The sequence below is a fragment of the Aethalodelphis obliquidens genome, unplaced genomic scaffold, assembly GCF_003676395.1.
Source record: "Aethalodelphis obliquidens isolate GAN/ISIS:26980383/991018 unplaced genomic scaffold, ASM367639v1 scaffold40, whole genome shotgun sequence".
NCBI lineage: Eukaryota > Metazoa > Chordata > Mammalia > Artiodactyla > Delphinidae > Aethalodelphis > Aethalodelphis obliquidens.
The window spans coordinates 2,023,450-2,041,917 of record NW_020837984.1 but is presented as its reverse complement, the minus strand read 5'-3'; the positions used below and the strand labels follow the sequence as shown (position 1 = coordinate 2,041,917).

General features: G+C 33.1%; 1 protein-coding gene and 1 long non-coding RNA gene across 4 annotated transcripts in view; one reads left to right on the top strand and one right to left on the bottom strand.

Annotated features, from left to right (window-relative positions):
* The window catches only part of PNPT1 (polyribonucleotide nucleotidyltransferase 1), a 40,847-nt gene extending 24,102 nt beyond the window's left edge, over nt 1–16,745 (top strand). For all 3 annotated transcript variants that reach the window (XM_027131706.1, XM_027131707.1, XM_027131705.1), the window contains 14 exons: nt 621–657; nt 2,570–2,636; nt 2,722–2,811; nt 3,998–4,051; nt 8,341–8,447; nt 8,904–8,975; nt 9,066–9,129; nt 9,532–9,615; nt 9,958–10,041; nt 10,984–11,090; nt 11,179–11,234; nt 12,285–12,363; nt 14,261–14,308; nt 15,472–16,745. In XM_027131706.1, the coding sequence (XP_026987507.1) occupies nt 621–657; nt 2,570–2,636; nt 2,722–2,811; nt 3,998–4,051; nt 8,341–8,447; nt 8,904–8,975; nt 9,066–9,129; nt 9,532–9,615; nt 9,958–10,041; nt 10,984–11,090; nt 11,179–11,234; nt 12,285–12,363; nt 14,261–14,308; nt 15,472–15,630 (1,108 nt within the window). In that variant the 3' untranslated portion in view covers nt 15,631–16,745. The remainder of the gene's footprint in view (nt 1–620; nt 658–2,569; nt 2,637–2,721; nt 2,812–3,997; nt 4,052–8,340; nt 8,448–8,903; nt 8,976–9,065; nt 9,130–9,531; nt 9,616–9,957; nt 10,042–10,983; nt 11,091–11,178; nt 11,235–12,284; nt 12,364–14,260; nt 14,309–15,471) is intronic.
* LOC113633532 (uncharacterized) overlaps nt 1–18,468 on the bottom strand; it is a 193,435-nt gene that overhangs the window by 166,724 nt on the left and 8,243 nt on the right. Inside the window, exon 2 of the long non-coding RNA XR_003438224.1 lies at nt 10,498–10,602. This is a non-coding gene — a long non-coding RNA (uncharacterized LOC113633532). The remainder of the gene's footprint in view (nt 1–10,497; nt 10,603–18,468) is intronic.

Here is an 18,468-nt window from a genome sequence, read left to right as displayed (position 1 = left end):
TGTACAAGGGTGCGTTTTGTAATCCCACTCAAAGGGGACACTGTTTGTGCCAAGAACCTGTATATGCTTGTCTTTTCCTCAGTTAAAAATAAATCTGGTTTCCTGCTTCCAGAAATTTTGTTCCTTCTCATGCTTATTCTCCCCATTATTCTAGATTCAGTCATAACAGTTCTCTTTTCAAACCCTGAAAAAAATCTTTGCTTGTCAGATCTCCTGATTGCTCTCAGCTATATCATTTCAGTTACTGATCTTCATTTCACATGTTTGACTGGGAGGAAGATCATAACTCTGAGATTTAAGTAATGTGTTTATATTTAGGATTCTCACTATGTATTAACGCTTTAAAATGCATCTGTTGTCTTAGTATTCAAATCTGGATAGCTAAGTGCTTTATTTTAAGCAAAATTGTTTTCTTAAATCTGTGTAGAATTCATTCAGAAGCCCCAGAAAAAAATACTGTTTCTGACATTCATCCTTCTAATTCTTCTGGTATTCAATTTCAGACCAACTCTCCTTAATAACCAATTGTTTCTTAAATCTCCCTTACATCTTTTTTAGTTGTTTATTGAATAAACCTGTATCTATGTGATTTTTTTTAATATTATGCTTTTTGTTTGCAGTGGGATAAAAGATAAAAATTTCATGCTTCACTATGAGGTAAGATGAATTTTTCCCCAATATTTTATTATGAAAGATTTCCAGAATACAGCAAAGTTGAAAGAATTTTACAGTAGATACCAGTATATCTACTACCTAGGTTCTACCATTAACATTTTACTATGCTAGTTTTATCATATGTCTATCACTGTTACTTTATTGCTTACAGAAGGGATTTAGAGAGACAAGTAGTAGCTTTCCAACCAACAGCTTTCTGTCTGAGTCATACATAAAAGTTAAAGTATAGTAGAGAGTACTGTATTGGTCAAGAAAGAGTTGTAACTGTTCACATGTGTTTCAGACAAGTGGGGCTTTTCAAATACCTCAACTGACAAATCACCATCTCCCTTTAGTTCATTTAAATGTTCATATTTTTACTCATTTGATTAGTAGTAAAAGAACTGAGGTATTTAATGTTAAACTACTTTATATGAAATCATTACATATAATTGAGTTTGGGATTGACTTTATTCAAAAGTAATCCTAAGGGACCAGATACAACACAACCATATAGCACTTTAGTTTTAGTATTTGAAGCATACATGCTGGGGGGCTAGTGTAACATAGCAGGTCTTTTGAGTGGCCATTGTTGATTGCCCAGAATCCCAACATCTCAGTTTTGTTGAATCTGCTATAGTTAATAGAGAACATTTCATGTAAAAAAAAATATGCTAGAGAATATCCATAAACCTGGAGATTCTCACAGGTTTTAAGTCCCAATATCCTGTTTTGGATATAAACATGCTACAGAAGCCACAGAGGAATAGTGATTGATAAGGCACATCCTTTGTCAAGAGCTGAAGAGCACATGGCAATCTTTAAAAAAGGGCACCTGTGAAAAATGCAGCTCTAGCTGATTATTAGGGAAAGAGGTGAGAGCGGGGGCAAGAGAAAGATATGGGCCGTTATTGCTGTATTGTCCCATTTTTTAAAAACCTTTTTATCATAAAATACAGATACTGAAAACCATATAAAACAAAGGATGACTTAATGGGTTTTTATAAGACAGACACCCTTGTAACCACCACCCAAGTCACAGTATAGAATGTTGCCAGTCACCCCAGAAGCTCCTCCATGTTTTTCATCCCAGTCTTAATACCCTTCTTCCCCTGAAAATAACTACTCTCCTAAGTTTTATAGTAATCACTTCCTTGGATTTTTATTGCACATCCCTAGGTACTATAGTGTAGTCTGGTCCATTTTTTTTAAAATTTGGTATCTCTTTGTCTCTTTTAATCTATAGGTCTCTCCTCTATCACATTCTTTTCTTTACAGTCTCCCTGTTGAGGCCGCAGAGCCATCTGACCTGTAGTGCTCCCCACAGTCTGGGTGCTGCTGATTGCACTCATGGTGCAGTTCAGCACGTTCCTCTCTGTTTCTGTCTCCTGCAAATTGACTGCTAGATCCAGAGGCTTTATCAGATTCATGTTCCATCTCTCCTTTTTAAAAACATTCCAGATTTTATGGGAAATTTCTCAATTTTTTAAATGACTGCAACTAGTTCACATTCTTTTAAGACGATATATTGATCAAATAAAATGGTTTGCAACCCCTGGCTAAGGTAAAACCCTTATTGAAAAAGATCTGTTTCCTCAATATGCATTTTTTAAAAATACGTACATTTCTTGTATTACAAAAGTAAAGTATTTTGTTATTGTTAACAATTTAAACATTATAGAAATTTGTGGTGTAAATCCCCATAACCATCCATTTCCCACCGCAGGTCACATAAACACTAGAAATAGCTACTTTTAGCAATTTGGTATATGTTTTAGATGTCCAGACATTTTCTGTGTGTATATGAATGTACTTTTTTATTAACAAAAATGAGATTCTACTGTTTTGTAACTTATTATGTATATGGGATATCTTTCCATGTCATTTGTATATGTACGTGGTTTTTGTTTTTAAGTTTCCTCCCTACGCAACTAATGAAATTGGCAAAGTCACTGGTGTAAATAGAAGAGAACTTGGGCATGGTAAGTACAAATCTGTATATGTACATGGTATTCTTACAGAGACTTAGCATATTTTTTTTGCTTATTATTTTCTATTCTGATTTAGGTGCGCTTGCTGAGAGAGCTTTGTATCCTGTTATTCCTAAAGATTTTCCTTTCACCATAAGAGTCACATCTGAAGTACTAGAGTCAAATGGTATGGTTTTGAAATATATTTTTCCTAGTCAAAAAGAACAGACTCCCTGTTATAGTTTTAGCTTTTCATAAATAATGTTACATTTATTACTACAGTACCCAACCCACTGCAAGAGAAAAATGTGTTTAATCATATACTTATCTGAATCTCTGTTCTTCACTAATGAGCTCTTTTGAAAACAATATAATATAAAACAAATATTTCTCTTTATGTGTCTTTTACAATAGATCCAGTTTGGGTTATTTGTTTTATTTTTATAAACAAGCCACAGAGCAAGGCCAGCTTGGAGAGAGGAAGGGAAAAATATATAGTGAGCCATTAAGCAGGGAATACCTGTCATATATCACAGATATAAGTAGATATCACAGAGAGAGACTGGGCTAAAAGGTCAAATTTATTTTTTGTTTCAAAGGAAATTCTTTTTTTTTTTTTTTTTTTTCTGGCAGGGCTGTGCAGCTTGTGGGATTTTAGTTCCCCAACCAGGGATTGATCCCGGGCCCTCAGCAGTGAGAGAGCACGGAGTCCTCATCTCTGGAATGCCAGGGAATTCCCAAAAAGCCAAATTTAAATTAAAAATCAGTCCACAGATCAAGGAAAGGTGATATAATCATTAAAGGCAGAAAGAGCATGTGGTTCTCAAACATGTAGCAGACATAGATCAGATGTTCATAGATATTTTTAAAAAAACACCAAAGGTCAGAATTTAAACTAGAGACTTTCTGTTCTCTACTGGGTGTGACTAGGCTATAGCTAATGGTCCAGTGAGAGAGCTATAGCCCGGTATCTTTAACTGCCTTCTCATTAAGCAACAGAAGAGGCATGCTGTTTTTTCTGGTAGGTTTCTTAGAATCAGAATCTCTAGCACTGCTATCCAGTAGAACTTTCTGTAGTGACAGAAATTCTCCCTCTCTGTGCTGTCCAGCTGAGGGACTGAATTTATTTCAATTTAATTATTTTAAATTTAGTGGCCACATGTTGCTAATGGCTATCATATCGGACTGTGCAGCTCTGCAGTTTGTGGTTTAGGAAAGGTTGCCTTAAATGCTTTTAAAAAGAAGGAAGGAAAGAATATTGAATATTTAAATTATAAATGAGTATTTGTAAGGAAATAACCAGTAGTAGCAATATTCTACATTTAACAAAAATCAGTATTAAAGCAAGTATTTTTATTTCTTTCTTTGTATAGGATCATCTTCTATGGCATCTGCATGTGGTGGAAGTTTAGCTTTAATGGATGCAGGTAAAAGAGTTATGACTCAAAACTACCAAAGCTTATTTACATACATATACTTGATTAGTATAAAATACAGGATTTTTTTAAATTGAATTTTAGTAAGACTTGAAGAAGTCAGATTACAGATTACCAAACCTGGCCAGAAGGAAGATAGTTACAAAGTACAGCTTCAACTATACAGGTATCTGCTGGAATTCTTATTCTTGGCTAAAAGCAATACACTGAAATTATTTACTTGGTGACACCGCAGGCTTTCTGAGAACTGTGCAATTGATTCCATTCACTAAGGAAGTTTGGATTAGCAAGCAGGAGTATTAGGACCCATAAAGGAAAGTAACTATGTAGTCTTTCAGTTGATTTATGCAAGCCCTGAAAAGAACAATGCCACTCACAGAAGAGTACACAGAACTTCAGGATAAGAAGGAAGACTGCAAGTGATTCAGTATAATCTCTGGATCTGAAACACCAAAAGGGAAAGAGGCAACATGTTAAGAGACTCTGAAAACAGTATCTGCCAGTCACCAATGATGCTATTCAAGAAGAGAAAAGGAAACTAAAGACACTCAAGAGGCCACACAAAGAGTTCCCTATAAGTTCATACATTTACAGTACAGAAAAACAGAAGGATAGAAAGGATAACATAACCAAGGATGAAATGAAAGAATGGTATAATACCATTTCTAAAAAGATTAAAACTTAAGCCAAAGCAAATAAGCTAAAGCCAATTAAAGGCACTTTTCTAGTTGTGTTCAGTGGAAGGAAAACATAATCTGATATTTAAGGTAGCTGGTAAAATACCATTTCTATTTTCACCTTCATGCATTCATTCAACAAATCTTTATTGTATGCTACCTGTGTGCCAAGCACTGATCTAAGCTCTTGGGACACAGTGGTAAACAAAACAAAGTTCCTGTCCTCATGGAGGTTGCATTCATCACTCTTATAATCTCATATTGGAAAGCACAGAACAAATCCTGAAAAAGGTGAACTGAAAGATAAAATAAAAGATCATAAGAGAGTCTTTAACTGCTTTAAATGAATTCAGATCGTTAGGTCTAGACAAAAACCCATCCTAAGTAGTGATGAGAACTTCATCATAAGATAACTGAACCAATTTGGCAGTATTGGAGAAATCATGGAGATTAGTATACCAACGACACAAAGAATTCTTACTTTGAAAAATAAGAAATGTATTTTCTGTAAAGTATAACCCAGTGAACTTGACAGTGACCCTTGGTAAGACTCTTAAATGGTAAAAGAACAGTGTATAAGTATTTTAAGAAAAGAACCAGAAGAGACTCATTTAAAATAAGTCATGCCATAGTAAACTCATTTTCTGTTTTTGAAAATATTACTAGGTTTAGAGTAGAGAGGGAGGGTGCTGCTTGTGCAGTGTGTCTAGAGTTCACCTTGGCAGTTAATGACCTTGGCAGTAAATGATGCAGAAATTGCGAACGGGTAATAAGTATACCATTTATAACTGGTTGAAGGATGAGCAGCCAGGACTGGATAATCTGATGGGTAGGTTGGAGAGGGGTCTCAAGTAGAATACTTGAAGCTGCTCCATCCTAAACCCTGTCCCCTTCAATGTTTTTTGTTATTGACTTGACTAAGGACACTGGCCTTCCAATAAAAAGGATACTGATAAAAAGGAGTATGTGACTGATATGTTAAATGACAGTTTTTAATCTCTAAAAAAAAATGTTGACAAGATGAAAAAATATGGAGCCAAATAGAAAAAAAATTTGACAAGAATAAATGTCAAATTCTGTGAGAAGAGCCAACAAATGGTATTTGATTCAAACACGAGTGCTTGCCATGTCCTACATCAGACACTGTCTATGCTCCAGGGATACAAATGGTACCCAGTTTTTAAAAAATTTTCAGGAACAAAAACAAAGATAAAGATACTAACATATCAAAGAGATAATACAAATATGTACAATATGGATGAAGAACTAGGTTGAACATAATTGGCTTCATAGAGACAGCGACATTTCATCTGGGTTTAAAGGTTGAGTGGTTGTTGACCAGGCATATTATCAGCAGGGCCCGTATTTCATGTGAAAGGAACAACATACGCAAAGTTATGAAACAGTATAGTGTGTTCCTGAAATGTATTTGAAAGAAGTGATGATGTAATAAACTGGGACCAGATTTCAAAGATCATTATTACATTAAGGAGTTTGAACTTTTAAAGCTAGTATCTCCCAACTCAGTATTCCATAAAATAGAGTACAACAGGATGTTGATTATTGTATACTGTGGAAAAAAAATGAGTTCTAAAGTAGGTTTGCACAGGGTTAAGCAAGTGTGTTTAATATGGTTTAAATAAACTTAAATATGTTAATGTGAATATTGAATCTCTAGGAGCAGGATATGTACTATTTCCCAAACTTTTTTGACCACAGAACTTAAATAAAAAATTCCTGGAAGCAGGTAATAGGGAATTTGAAGGATTTTATGGAGAAGAGTGGCATGATGCGAATCTGCTTTTTTTCTTTTGGGGGTAGTTTTTCCTAGCTTACATGAGAGCCCTAGGGGATGTGGTGGGAGAGAACAGGAGCTGGGGTGCGGGTGGGGTTACTAAAATCTAAAAAACTGGACAGGGAAACTGCTGCCAGGGCAAGAAATAATGTGAACTTGGAATAAAAGAGTCGAAATGGATATTTCAGAATCCAGGACAATTTTTTTTTTTAATTTAGAGGATAAACTAATCAGATCTTTGTGACTTGATAGTGTATAGGAAATGAGGAAAGACGTGTTGATTCTAGTATGAGTGTCTTATTGCTTTCAAACAAGACAGGGAATGCAGGAGAGAAGGGATTTATTGGGGGTGATTAAATTTTGAATATAATTGTATATATATATTTAAGATGTGTTGGGGACATTTAGCTGGAGATGTCCAATAGGCAGATGGGCTATACAGATCCAGGGTTTAGCAAAGAGAACTAGGCAGGAGGGATAGATTTGTAAGTCATCAACGTTGTAGGTGACAGTTAAAACTGGGCATATGTGAGATTGCTTAGAGAATATGAAATGAGGTCTCTGTCACACTCCTTTATACCAAATAAGTTCCAAGTGATCAAAACTTTAAACTTTTTTTTTTTAATTAAAAAAGGAAGATTTTATGAAAATCTTAAACAGAGAAAACCTTTCTAGGGAATTCCCCCGAAGTCCAGTGGTTAGGACTCAGTGCTTTCACTACAGTGGCCTGGGGTTCAATCCCTGGTCAGGAAGCTAAGATCCCACAAGCCACGGGGCACAGCCAGAAAAAAAAACAAACTTTCTAAGCAAAATCCAGGAACCATGATTGCATATAAAATCCTCTACAGAAAAAAAAAAATTACAATAAAGTCAACAAACTAGAAAATAATATTTTATATTACATTTCATATTTATATTTTATTTACCATAATATTCTATATATTTAACAAAGATCTGTCCATATTAAAAGAGCTCTTACAAATCAATAAGCAAAAGACTAACAACCACGTAAAAAAATGGTTGAAGGCCATGAATAGGCAGTTCACAGAAAAAGAAATAAATGGTTTAAAAACATGAAAAAAAGTTCAACTTCACTCAAACAGAAATCAAGTTAAAAACAATAAGCTGCCATCTTTATCATTCAGATGGCAAAGGTCAAAAGATTTGACAAAAATTAACAAGAATATAGAATAGCAGGTACCCTCATATACTGCTGGTAAAAGTATAAAATGCTACACACTGTGGAAGACAGTTTGACACTATAACAAATGTAAATTCACACACCCTTTGACTCAGTAACCCCACTTCTATTGTATAGCTTATAAACACATACAGGGAGTACTCTGCAGCCATTCAAAAGAATAAGGTAAAATAAAGAAAAGATTACACTCACATTTTTACTCCCTCAGTATAATTTTCTGGGAGGATATACAAAAAATCTAATAGTGTCTGTCACGGGAAGGTGGACTAAAGGGCTCAGGCTGGAACGATTTAACAAATACATGATTACTTTTCAAAAAAAAAAAAATAAGGCACCAAAAGCAAAGGGCAAAGAAATGGATTACTTTAAGAGTTAAGTTTGCTATTATTAGAGAGGTTTTTGTTGAGAACAAAATTAGAATTATGTTAAGGAGCTTTTATTATATGTTAAAGAGGAAAGGAGATAGTCATATGATTTATTAAGACCTGTACTCTAACTTAGTTTTGGTAACTGTCAATTTAGAACACCATCCAATGTCAAAATAAGATGAATAACCTATGTTAGGCGGATGTACACACTGCACACAAGTTCTCTTTCTCAATTATAGGAGTTCCAATTTCATCTGCTGTCGCAGGTGTGGCAATAGGATTGGTCACCAAAAACAATCCTGACAAGGGTGAAATAGAAGATTATCGTTTGCTGACAGATATTCTGGCAAGTATATTCACATTTTCAGATATTTAATGGTGAAGATTATACACACTTTACAAGCATAGTGTGCTTAGAAGAATGCTAGTGCTGGAGAAATAGAAGTCCTTGTTCTTACTTTCCTCTTCTGCATATTTGCCTTGGATTTTATAGAATGTGAGTTAAAAATAAATATTACAGTATAAGTATCCATAATGGCTCACTTTAGGATGATCATAAATTAATCCTTATGCATTTATGGGGGGGAACATGATCTGAAAATAAAGTGATTTTCTAATGAAATATTTATAACTTAAAAAGCCACAAATTGAAAGCAGTAGTTAATATATAGGTATTTTTTTGTGTATAATCCTAAAGGACATGGTTTACTTATAAAGCTATTTTTAAAAATTCCTCTACAGTGACTATGGGTGAATTTCACTTTTGTTTAAAATTATATCATAATTTGTTAAATTCTTTAAGGGGATTGAAGATTACCATGGTGACATGGATTTCAAGATAGCCGGCACTACTAAGGGAATAACTGCATTACAGGTATTTTAAAACCCATTTTGTTTCACTTTAAAATATTTAAATAAGGTCATAAATCAATATTTACATAAATTTTCGGCTTTTCCATATTAGGCTGACATTAAATTACCTGGAATACCAATAAAAATTGTAATGGAGGCCATTCAGCAAGCCTCAGGTAAGCCAAGCCAGTGTGCCTGATTCTCCTTTTTTCATTGTCTTTGTGTTAATGGGAACTATAATTCCCGTTAGGCTTATTATTAAAAATAGGCTTATTATAAAATACTGCTTTAGAAAATGAAATTTAATGTAACAACCTAGATCAAGAAGTATTAAGTTACTGGGTACATGACTAATCATGAATGTGGAAAACCAGTGAAAATTCAGTTTTTACAAAAGGACTCCCCGAGATAGGACTGGAGAAGGGAATACAAGTAGAATTGTTAAGGTAATTGGGATGTAAAGAACTTTGATTATTAAGCTAAAGAGTTTGGATCCTACTTCATAAAACTAATACTGCTATATCTGATCACATTTATTTTATACAGTTATAATTTTATTATGTTTTTATCTCTTCAAGTGGCAAAGAAGGAGATATTACAGATTATGAACAAAACTATTTCAAAACCTCGAGCATCTAGAAAAGAAAATGGACCTGTTGTAGGTAATACATTAAAATTACTGATTTCATGATAAGGTAAACATGTGAAAGTACATTGGTATTTAAAATTTTTTTTAAATCCATACACAAAACAAAAAAGTCAAATGCTTTTATAGTTAAAATACTTTAAATTTGAGGGGATATTCTTAGATGTTAGAATTGTTTTTAGTCACATAGCAAATTGTTTTTCTATATTTCATGCTGAAATATTTTTACATGTGTCTAGACCAAGTCTTGAGTGACCAGTACATGTTTTAGGTTCATAAATATATATGTGTGTGTGTGTATGTGTGTATATATATATATATTTAAATAATTTATATTTTTGTCTGTACTACATTTCAGAAACTGTTCAGGTTCCATTATCAAAACGAGCAAAATTTATTGGACCAGGTGGATATCATTTAAAAAAACTTCAAGCTGAAACAGGTAAGAGTTGTATGACGTTTGGGATTTTTTATTTAATGCTAGGTCAGGTAAGTTTGCCATTTCACCTCTATTGTGTTTCTCAAAAAATATGTTTGAGAAATGAGAGACAGATATAACATTGACATCTCAATGAGATGAAAAAAGGATGTAACGCTGACATGTCTTTACTGTAAGTTTTCTATGTATGCCTCATAATAAATTAGCAAACGATCATCTTTATATTCAAGAAGACTGACAGAATTCATCAGTTTTTCTTCAACATTTTAAAATCAAACATTTAGAAAAATTACTTTTTCACTTTAGAGGAGTTTTGCTTTAATTTTTCTTATTATGAGTTCTGCTATTTTTCACTTAGTCTTATTTATTTAGACTCTTATTTAAAGGGTATGTGTAGAAGTAGTATGCTTTACAATTTGTTTTTTTCTGGAATCAATCTTTGGGTTACATAGTACTTACCAGATTTGAGGTTACTGAAGGAGAGCGAGAAGTAGAGTCACCTTGGGCAGTTCTCAAGATTGAGAAACGGACATGATTTTGTCCCTCATCCATCTGTTCACCACTCTAAAGAGTAAGAGGGAGAAAGAAGAAAAGGTGAGGAAAGAGTTCTAGTATAGTTTCTTCTCATAATTAAGAGTGCAAAACCAAACTCTCCAAAATAAGAACTTATATGCTTTCTCCCACCAGATTGTGGGCTCCCAGAAAGTAGGGACATTGGCTCACTGTTGTATCCCCAGGGCCTAGCACAGTGTTGGATACATAGTAGGTGTGCAGTGTGTATTTGTTGGTAAATGAATCCCTTCATTTCTAAAGCAGTGATTAAGCATAGCACAACCCTGCCCAGCTACTTCCAGGTCATTCCCCTGCTCTCACATCTACTTTTATGACTATTCTCCAATGGAATGAGCAAGTTAACTTTAATATATAAAATTATTTTTTTTAAAGGAGTAACTATTAGTCAGGTGGACGAAGAAACATTTTCTATATTTGCACCAACACCCAGTGCCATGCACGAAGCAAGAGACTTCATTACCGAAATCTGCAAAGATGATGTAAGAATAGATCTTTTAATAGTCAGTTTTTTTCTACTTTTTGTTGCTGTTCTCTTTATGAATCTTACAGCTTATTTTGCACTTACAGCAAGAGCAGCAATTAGAATTTGGAGCAGTATATACCGCCACAATAACTGAAATCAGGTAATATCAACTAAAATGCTGTGCTGGTTTTTATAAGATTTATATTACAAGCTCATGTTAACTTCACATTTGCATTATTTACTTTGAAATTGTAAGATGTTTAGATTATATGTCAATTACCATATAATCATTATTTATTTTTAACATAAAATTTATTTTCTGCACCAGTTTGTAGATTTTCACTAACATGGTTCTGTGATTATAATTATACTAATATATTCTTCTAACTGAATTTTCTTTAACCAAATTTCCCACCATTTTAATCTTCCCAATAAACAGTAAACAAGCCCCAAATAGACTTAGCAATATTTCCTTTTTCTTTTTTTTTTTTTTTTTTGGTAGTTTCTTGTTTGTCTGTTTTAAAGATAGTACTACTTAAGGCCTAAGTAGTGCACTTTTTTTAAATGCCAGTTTCAACCTCAAATCATTTTTTCAGCAGCTAAAAAGATTGCATTTTCTGAGTCAGAAAATTCCCTTTTTAAGAAAAAAAAATTATCAGATGTAGCATGCATGTTCAGAACTATTTGAAATGAATTATAAAAGGCAATGGGATAATTTGTTTAATATCACAGGTGAAAACTAAGAAATGAGATGGTTTATTTTAGTAGATTAAAGAAAAAAAGGAAGATAAATTTTTTAATGAAATAAGTATGCCATTTTATGTAACCCCCTTCCTTAAATCACTCCTTAATAGGTTGATGATAATTCTACACTTATTTTAAAATATTTAGTGTCATTTCAAAACTTTTTGGAAAATATTATGAAGAGAAATATAAAAGAATATATATTCCAAAAGCTTTAACCAGCATATTTTTTCCTTTATCTTTTCTCTGTCCTTTGATCTATAAGTATTTAAATATAAAGTGTATTTTCAATTGGAAAAATAAGTATCCCTCTTAGATACTTTTTATAGTTACAAAAACATGTACTGGAGAGGGGTTTTTATGTGTTTTTTTACTTTGTTCTCCTATGAAAACATAATCACAGTTTAATTATCAGTAGATAATAGAGTTACTTATTGCTCTAACCAGGCTTATTTCCTTTTCATAGAGACACTGGAGTAATGGTTAAACTATATCCAAATATGACTGCAGTACTACTTCATAACACACAACTTGATCAACGAAAGGTAAAAACAAGAAAGGCATAGTTGATTATTTTAAAAACTGCCTTAAAATAACCATAGTGAAATTACCTAGGTTGATGAGGATTGTACATCTTGTCCACTACTAGCCTAAATACAAAAACAAAACCAAAAAGACAGAGATACTGCTGTTTTACACTGTTTACCAGATAATATTTCTCTTTCCATGATGGAATAAAAACATTCTCGAGTGTTTTAAGGTACAATAGCCTCTAGAGTTAACACACAGCAGTTAGTAAAAATATCTAGTTACAGCCCTGTTTTCCCAATTTTCCTGACCAGTCAATCATGGAAAGATAATTCTTAGGATGTTCTTAGTCTTTGTTGTAGTCTATACATTTGGAAGACCATTATGAAACCAATATGAAACCATTCAAGAATACTATGGGGGCAGAGAAAGAATAGGTCTGTTTTACCAAATATTATAAAGTAATACAGGATAAAACAGTATTACTGGCCCAGAAATAAACAACAGAAAATAGAGACCAGAAATAAACCCAGTTATATACATAAGAGTATAATACATACTAGAAGTTACATTTTTAGTCAGTGAAGAAACAAAGATTATTCAATAAATCATATTGGTACAGCTAGTTATCATAAAACAGGATCTTTCCTCTTTTTATACCAAAATCCCATTTGGATCAAGGAGCTAAATATAAAAAAGAAAACTTTTCTTTTTAAGGCAGTGAGGGCAGAAGAAGAAAATCTGGTCATCGGGAGGGGTGAGGGTTGAGGAAGGACACTAGAAGAAAATATGCATATTTAATAATCTTGGGACTGGGAAAATCTTTCTCAGCATGATATCAAAGCCAAAAATGTAAGTAAAGTGATAAAATTTGACCCCATGATATTTTTAAATTATGGCAAAACTACAGTAAGTTTGAAAGACAAGCAGCAACTTAGGGGAAAAACTGCTTATATGACAGAGACTTCATATACAAAGGGCTTGTGTAGGTCAGTAAGAAAGATGAATATCAATAGGAAAATGAACAAAGAACATGGAAAAACTGTTTGTTGTTGTTTTTTTTTAAGCTAACCAAGATATTCAGTATCAACAGCAATTTTTTAAAACGCAAATAAAGCCAAGTTACCATTTTTCAACTTTTCAGATAGTTGAAAATTCCCAATGTGCATAAATAAGAGTGTAGAGAAAAAATGGACACTGTCATACACTGCTGATAGGAATGTAAAGTGGGGCAAACTTTTTGGAGAGTGTTTGGTAAATATACAATTACCTTTGGACCTAGAAGTTCCACCACAAAGTTCCTCTCATACTTTGTTCTGAGAGGATAGACTATATGAATATATAATCACTGCAACACTGCAGTTTATTTTCCCTCAACTTTGTATTTTGAAACTTTTTAAACCTACAGAAAAGTTGAAAAAATAATAGACCGAACACCCATATACCTTTCACCTAGATTCACTGATTATTAACATTTGCAACACTGGAATTTAAAATAAATTAAATGACCATCTTTAGGGGATTGGTTAAACAAATAATTTAATTTGAATATTCAATTATAATGCTTCATTTATTAATATGAAAAGATCTCAACATATTATTGAATAAAAATCTATATACTATAAAACAACAAGCTCAGTAAGGTCCATTTTTATAAATGCAAGACACACACTAAATAGCTATTTGAAGGGATACTCATTGGAGTGTTACCATTAGTTATCTACAAGCAGAGGGGTTTTGGATGATTTTTACTATCATCTGAATACTTCTGTATTATTTTAAATCTTTATAATTAACAGATTTTATAATCAGAAAAACCAATAAAGCTGTTTTCCACTTGGAAAAAAATGTGTACTACCATGGATAGTAGGTAATTATGCATGACCACTAATAGATTAACACGTTCTCTTTCAGATTAAACATCCCACTGCTTTAGGTTTAGAAGTTGGCCAAGAAATTCAGGTACTTGTATTCAACCTTTTAGCCTTAAAGTTGTAAATTATACTTGAAGTTTCAATTATTTGTTTCATCAAATAAGCTGAAAGAATCAAATCAACATCTGTGATTTATATTATTTATATGCTGTGCTTCTTTTTTAACTTTAGGGTTGCTTAAAACAGACTCATTAGGGATTTAGATACAATTCTAATTTAGATACAGTTTCCTTCAAGGAGCTTACGGGTTGTGTTAGGACAGTAGTCCCCTTTAGAGCTTTTAAAAATACATGAGCCAGTCAGGGATGGCTATGCAGAGTATTAGGTACAAGGTATTTGAGGAGTTGAGACTTTAATTGCTTCTATACTGCTTGAGGCTAAAAGTTCTTTAGTTTGATGAAAGCCATGATGTCAGTTCTAGAATTCTGATAACAAAATCGACCTTTTTTTTTACCTTTTTAATAGTCCTGTATGAGTAGATGAAAGAAGTGGTTGACAGTCTGGTTTTTTTTTGGCTGCACCACATTCTGTTCTAGTTGTTCCTGATACCCATGACCTGAGTAACTAAGACTTCTGGTTTATTCCCAATCTGTAGTCCCATTGTTCAAGTAGCCTCTAGAGAAAGATAAGAACTAAAACATAATCTCTCTGTATAAGATAGTTTTTAAGTCCCTTCTGATGTAAAAAGACAACCACATTTCCCCCTGACTTTCAATGTCTGTGTTCAAGCCAAATAACCTCCAGTGTGATAGATGGTCCTTTGAGTGTTAACAGTGAGTGACCTAAGCATAATCTTATATAGTTTGTAGCATACTTAGGCTCAGGAAGCCCTTATCTAGGTTCACAGACCATGGCTTTCACTGTTCTTCCAGTATAGGCACCTGGTCTGGAGAGAATAAGGCACAGATAAGTCTAACAGAAGATTATAATTGGGCAACTAAATCCCCTGTCTCTTCTTTTTTTATAATCACTACTTAACCAAATTATATTTATTAGCATATACCTCCAGTTAGCACTGAGCCATGATTTCAGTGAACAAGTGAAAATATTAAGCATTGCTTTATTTGGACCATGTAAGTTTAAATTAACATTTCAGGGAAAACCCTGAACGAACTTTTTGGCCAACCCAATAATTTGGGCATCAGTCAATGTGCTGTAACTTTTAAAGTATATTTGTTTTTTTTAACACAGGTGAAATACTTTGGACGTGATCCAGCTGATGGAAGGATGAGGCTTTCTCGGAAAGTGCTCCAGTCTCCAGCTACAACTGTTGTCAAAACTTTAAGTGACAGAAGCAGTATTGTAATGGGAGAATCTATTCCACAGTCATCATTTAATTCTTCCCGGTGACTTTTTTTTTTTTTTTAAGAATTCTAGAGTGATACTCTGTATAGCAAAATTTCAGTAGTATCTTCTAATGTGTAGATTTATATATAATAGAAATGTATTCTAATGATTTATATTAAAATGCTCACTTTACGTGTTCCATTTTTTAATTCCGAATTACCTATATTACTCTTACTTACATTATAAATCAATACATATTTATTACTAAAAGTAAGTCATTTATACGTCTTAGAAAAGACTACCCTTTAAATCTTGTACTTTTGAAATATCTGAAAAATTTAGAAATAATGGGTCACATTTGCTGCATGATGGATTTCTTCCTACATATTTTTCTTCTTCCTATACAGTAGTGACAGTTTACTCTTAGCCATCTTATGGTTTACCTCTGCATAATAGCTTTACTTACCCACAGCTGTTTCACAAACTGAAACTTACCATATTCAAAACCAGTGCCTATTTCTTTAGTACAGTTACCAGATATAGTAAGGAGCTGAGGGAGCTAATTTGATCTAATTTTAATGATATACCACCTTTCAAATTGGTCACAAAACCATAAACATAGTGGAGTAAATATTATAAATGGGATCCTGTTGAGAATGAGGTAATACATTTTTCAAATTTAGAAAATACAGAAAAATAATTTACTCATCATATAGAACTAGGTCATTTTGTGTGTGTATGTTGCTAATGTATGGATGTTCTTGGTGGAAGGGATGGAGGAATCATGATTTTCAGTTAATAAGTAAATGTTTGAAACAGCCGTGTTTAGAGGCTATTGATATAATTATTAGTAATAGCTGTAAGATGATATTCATTCCCATTTTTTAATATATCACATTATAATTCCACAAAAAAAGTAAATGGTTCGTGGAAGTCATAATTTAGAATCTTCCTCCTTTTATAAATCTGATAAAATATTTGTAAATTCTTGACTCAGGGCTAACTAGTTCAGAAAATACTAAAAATGTAGCTGACCAAAGATTTTTTAAATGTGGGTATTTAAGTCAGTAAACATTGATTATGTATATGTATAGTATGTAAAATAGCATGACAGGCAATGTTGATATACTTTCTGAACTATTGAAGATCAACTGAAAATGAAAGATTAAATTTAAATTATATGCTTTGTACATTTCATTGTTCTATTTTATAATAGTGACAAAAAAAATTTTATTCTCACTTTGTCTTCTGTTTAAGACATAACCCTTACTGGTAGAATTTCAAAATTGTAATTTATGTTTTTCTTGAGTTTTAGATTTTATTTTTCAAAAAGACTCCCAGCTGCTAATAATATGGAAAAATAAAGCTAGTTCTTAAACTCTAGAGACCAGTAGTGCCACAAAGTGAAAATACAGGTCACTAACTACAAACCACGAAAAGGGTCTCATTTCCACTTAAATCAAGAGCGTACACTTTATGTCTGGACTTATTTTTCACATTCACATCTTGGTAGTTTTCCCTGCTTTCCAAAAAAGGTTTTCTATGAGGGCTATCATATGCTAAGATCTCTAAATTATAATGACTCAAATCAAATTGAGTTCCCATTTTGGTAGTTAGTGCAATATAGGTACTTAAAGACTTTTTCGTTTATAACCTTTGTTATTGATGTCTCCTTGCCCATAAATTACAGTTCTTTAATACATTTTTTCTTCTCTTATAGAATATCTTGAATTTCTAGATCTAACATCAGTATCTTTCTCACTTCAGTTCAGCCAAGCATGGCATTCATTTATTCAACACTTAACTATGTGCCAGGTACTATAATGTGTACAGCAGATGCATCAGTAAACAAAACAGATAAAGTTCCAATGCTCACATTCTAGTGGATGGAAACAATAAGTATACAACATCTCAGATAGTGGTAGGTTCTTTAAAGAAAAACAAATGGGTTAGGGGATAGAGTGATTTAAAAAAAAAAAAAAGGTACTATATTAGATGAAATGATCCAGAATAGCATCTCTGAGTAGGTGACATTTGAGCAGAGACCTGAATGAAGTGGAAGAAGATGTGCAGCTATTTGGAAAAGAAAATTCCAGATAAAGGGACTAACAACTTTATTGGTATTGTATGTCTGGAATATATAGCAGCCTTTCCCTTCTATAAACCAATTTCACAATCTTTTACTCCTTAATCTTGTGCCTGTTCTTCACCAGAATTAGAAGGCAAATTTTATTAAAGAATATAAAACAAGAGATAGCCAGTGCAAGGTGATATTTTTAAAGCATTTAATCTGGCAAGAATATACCTGGTTACTTGTAAGAAGACAGAAGATACCAAAGTCGTGTAAAAGTTTAAAAAGCTTTTACAAAATTCCAGGCTCATCAGAGACTAGGGTGGTAGGCAGCATAAATGGAAAAGAGAATGTGTCTTGGTATCGAGGGACAGAAACCAATCTAAGTTAAGCTAAAGCAACGGGGGATTTTTATCACAGGGCCATGAATTTATTTCACAGAAGGCAAGTCACACTCCCTGTGGCGGACTTGAACCAGGACTGTCAAGTTATCAGGAACTAAGACAGTTCTCCCTACCTATAGAGTCTCATGGCCTCTCATTTGTGCTGCTTTCCATATAACAGCTTTTTTCTTCTATGCAAACGTATTTTCATATCATGGGACAAAAGATGGCTATCCCACAGGAAGTTACTTGTCTCTGAGTTCAACTTCTGGAGGAGAAAACGATAGGCTCAGCTTGAGAAAGGTGTCAAACCTGATTAGGATTGCCAGATAAAACAACAGAATGCTAAGTGAAACTGGAATTTCAGGTAAACAAATGTTCAGTGTCCTATAGCCCATGCAATATTTGGGATATACTTATATTTTAAAAAAATATTCCTTGTTTATT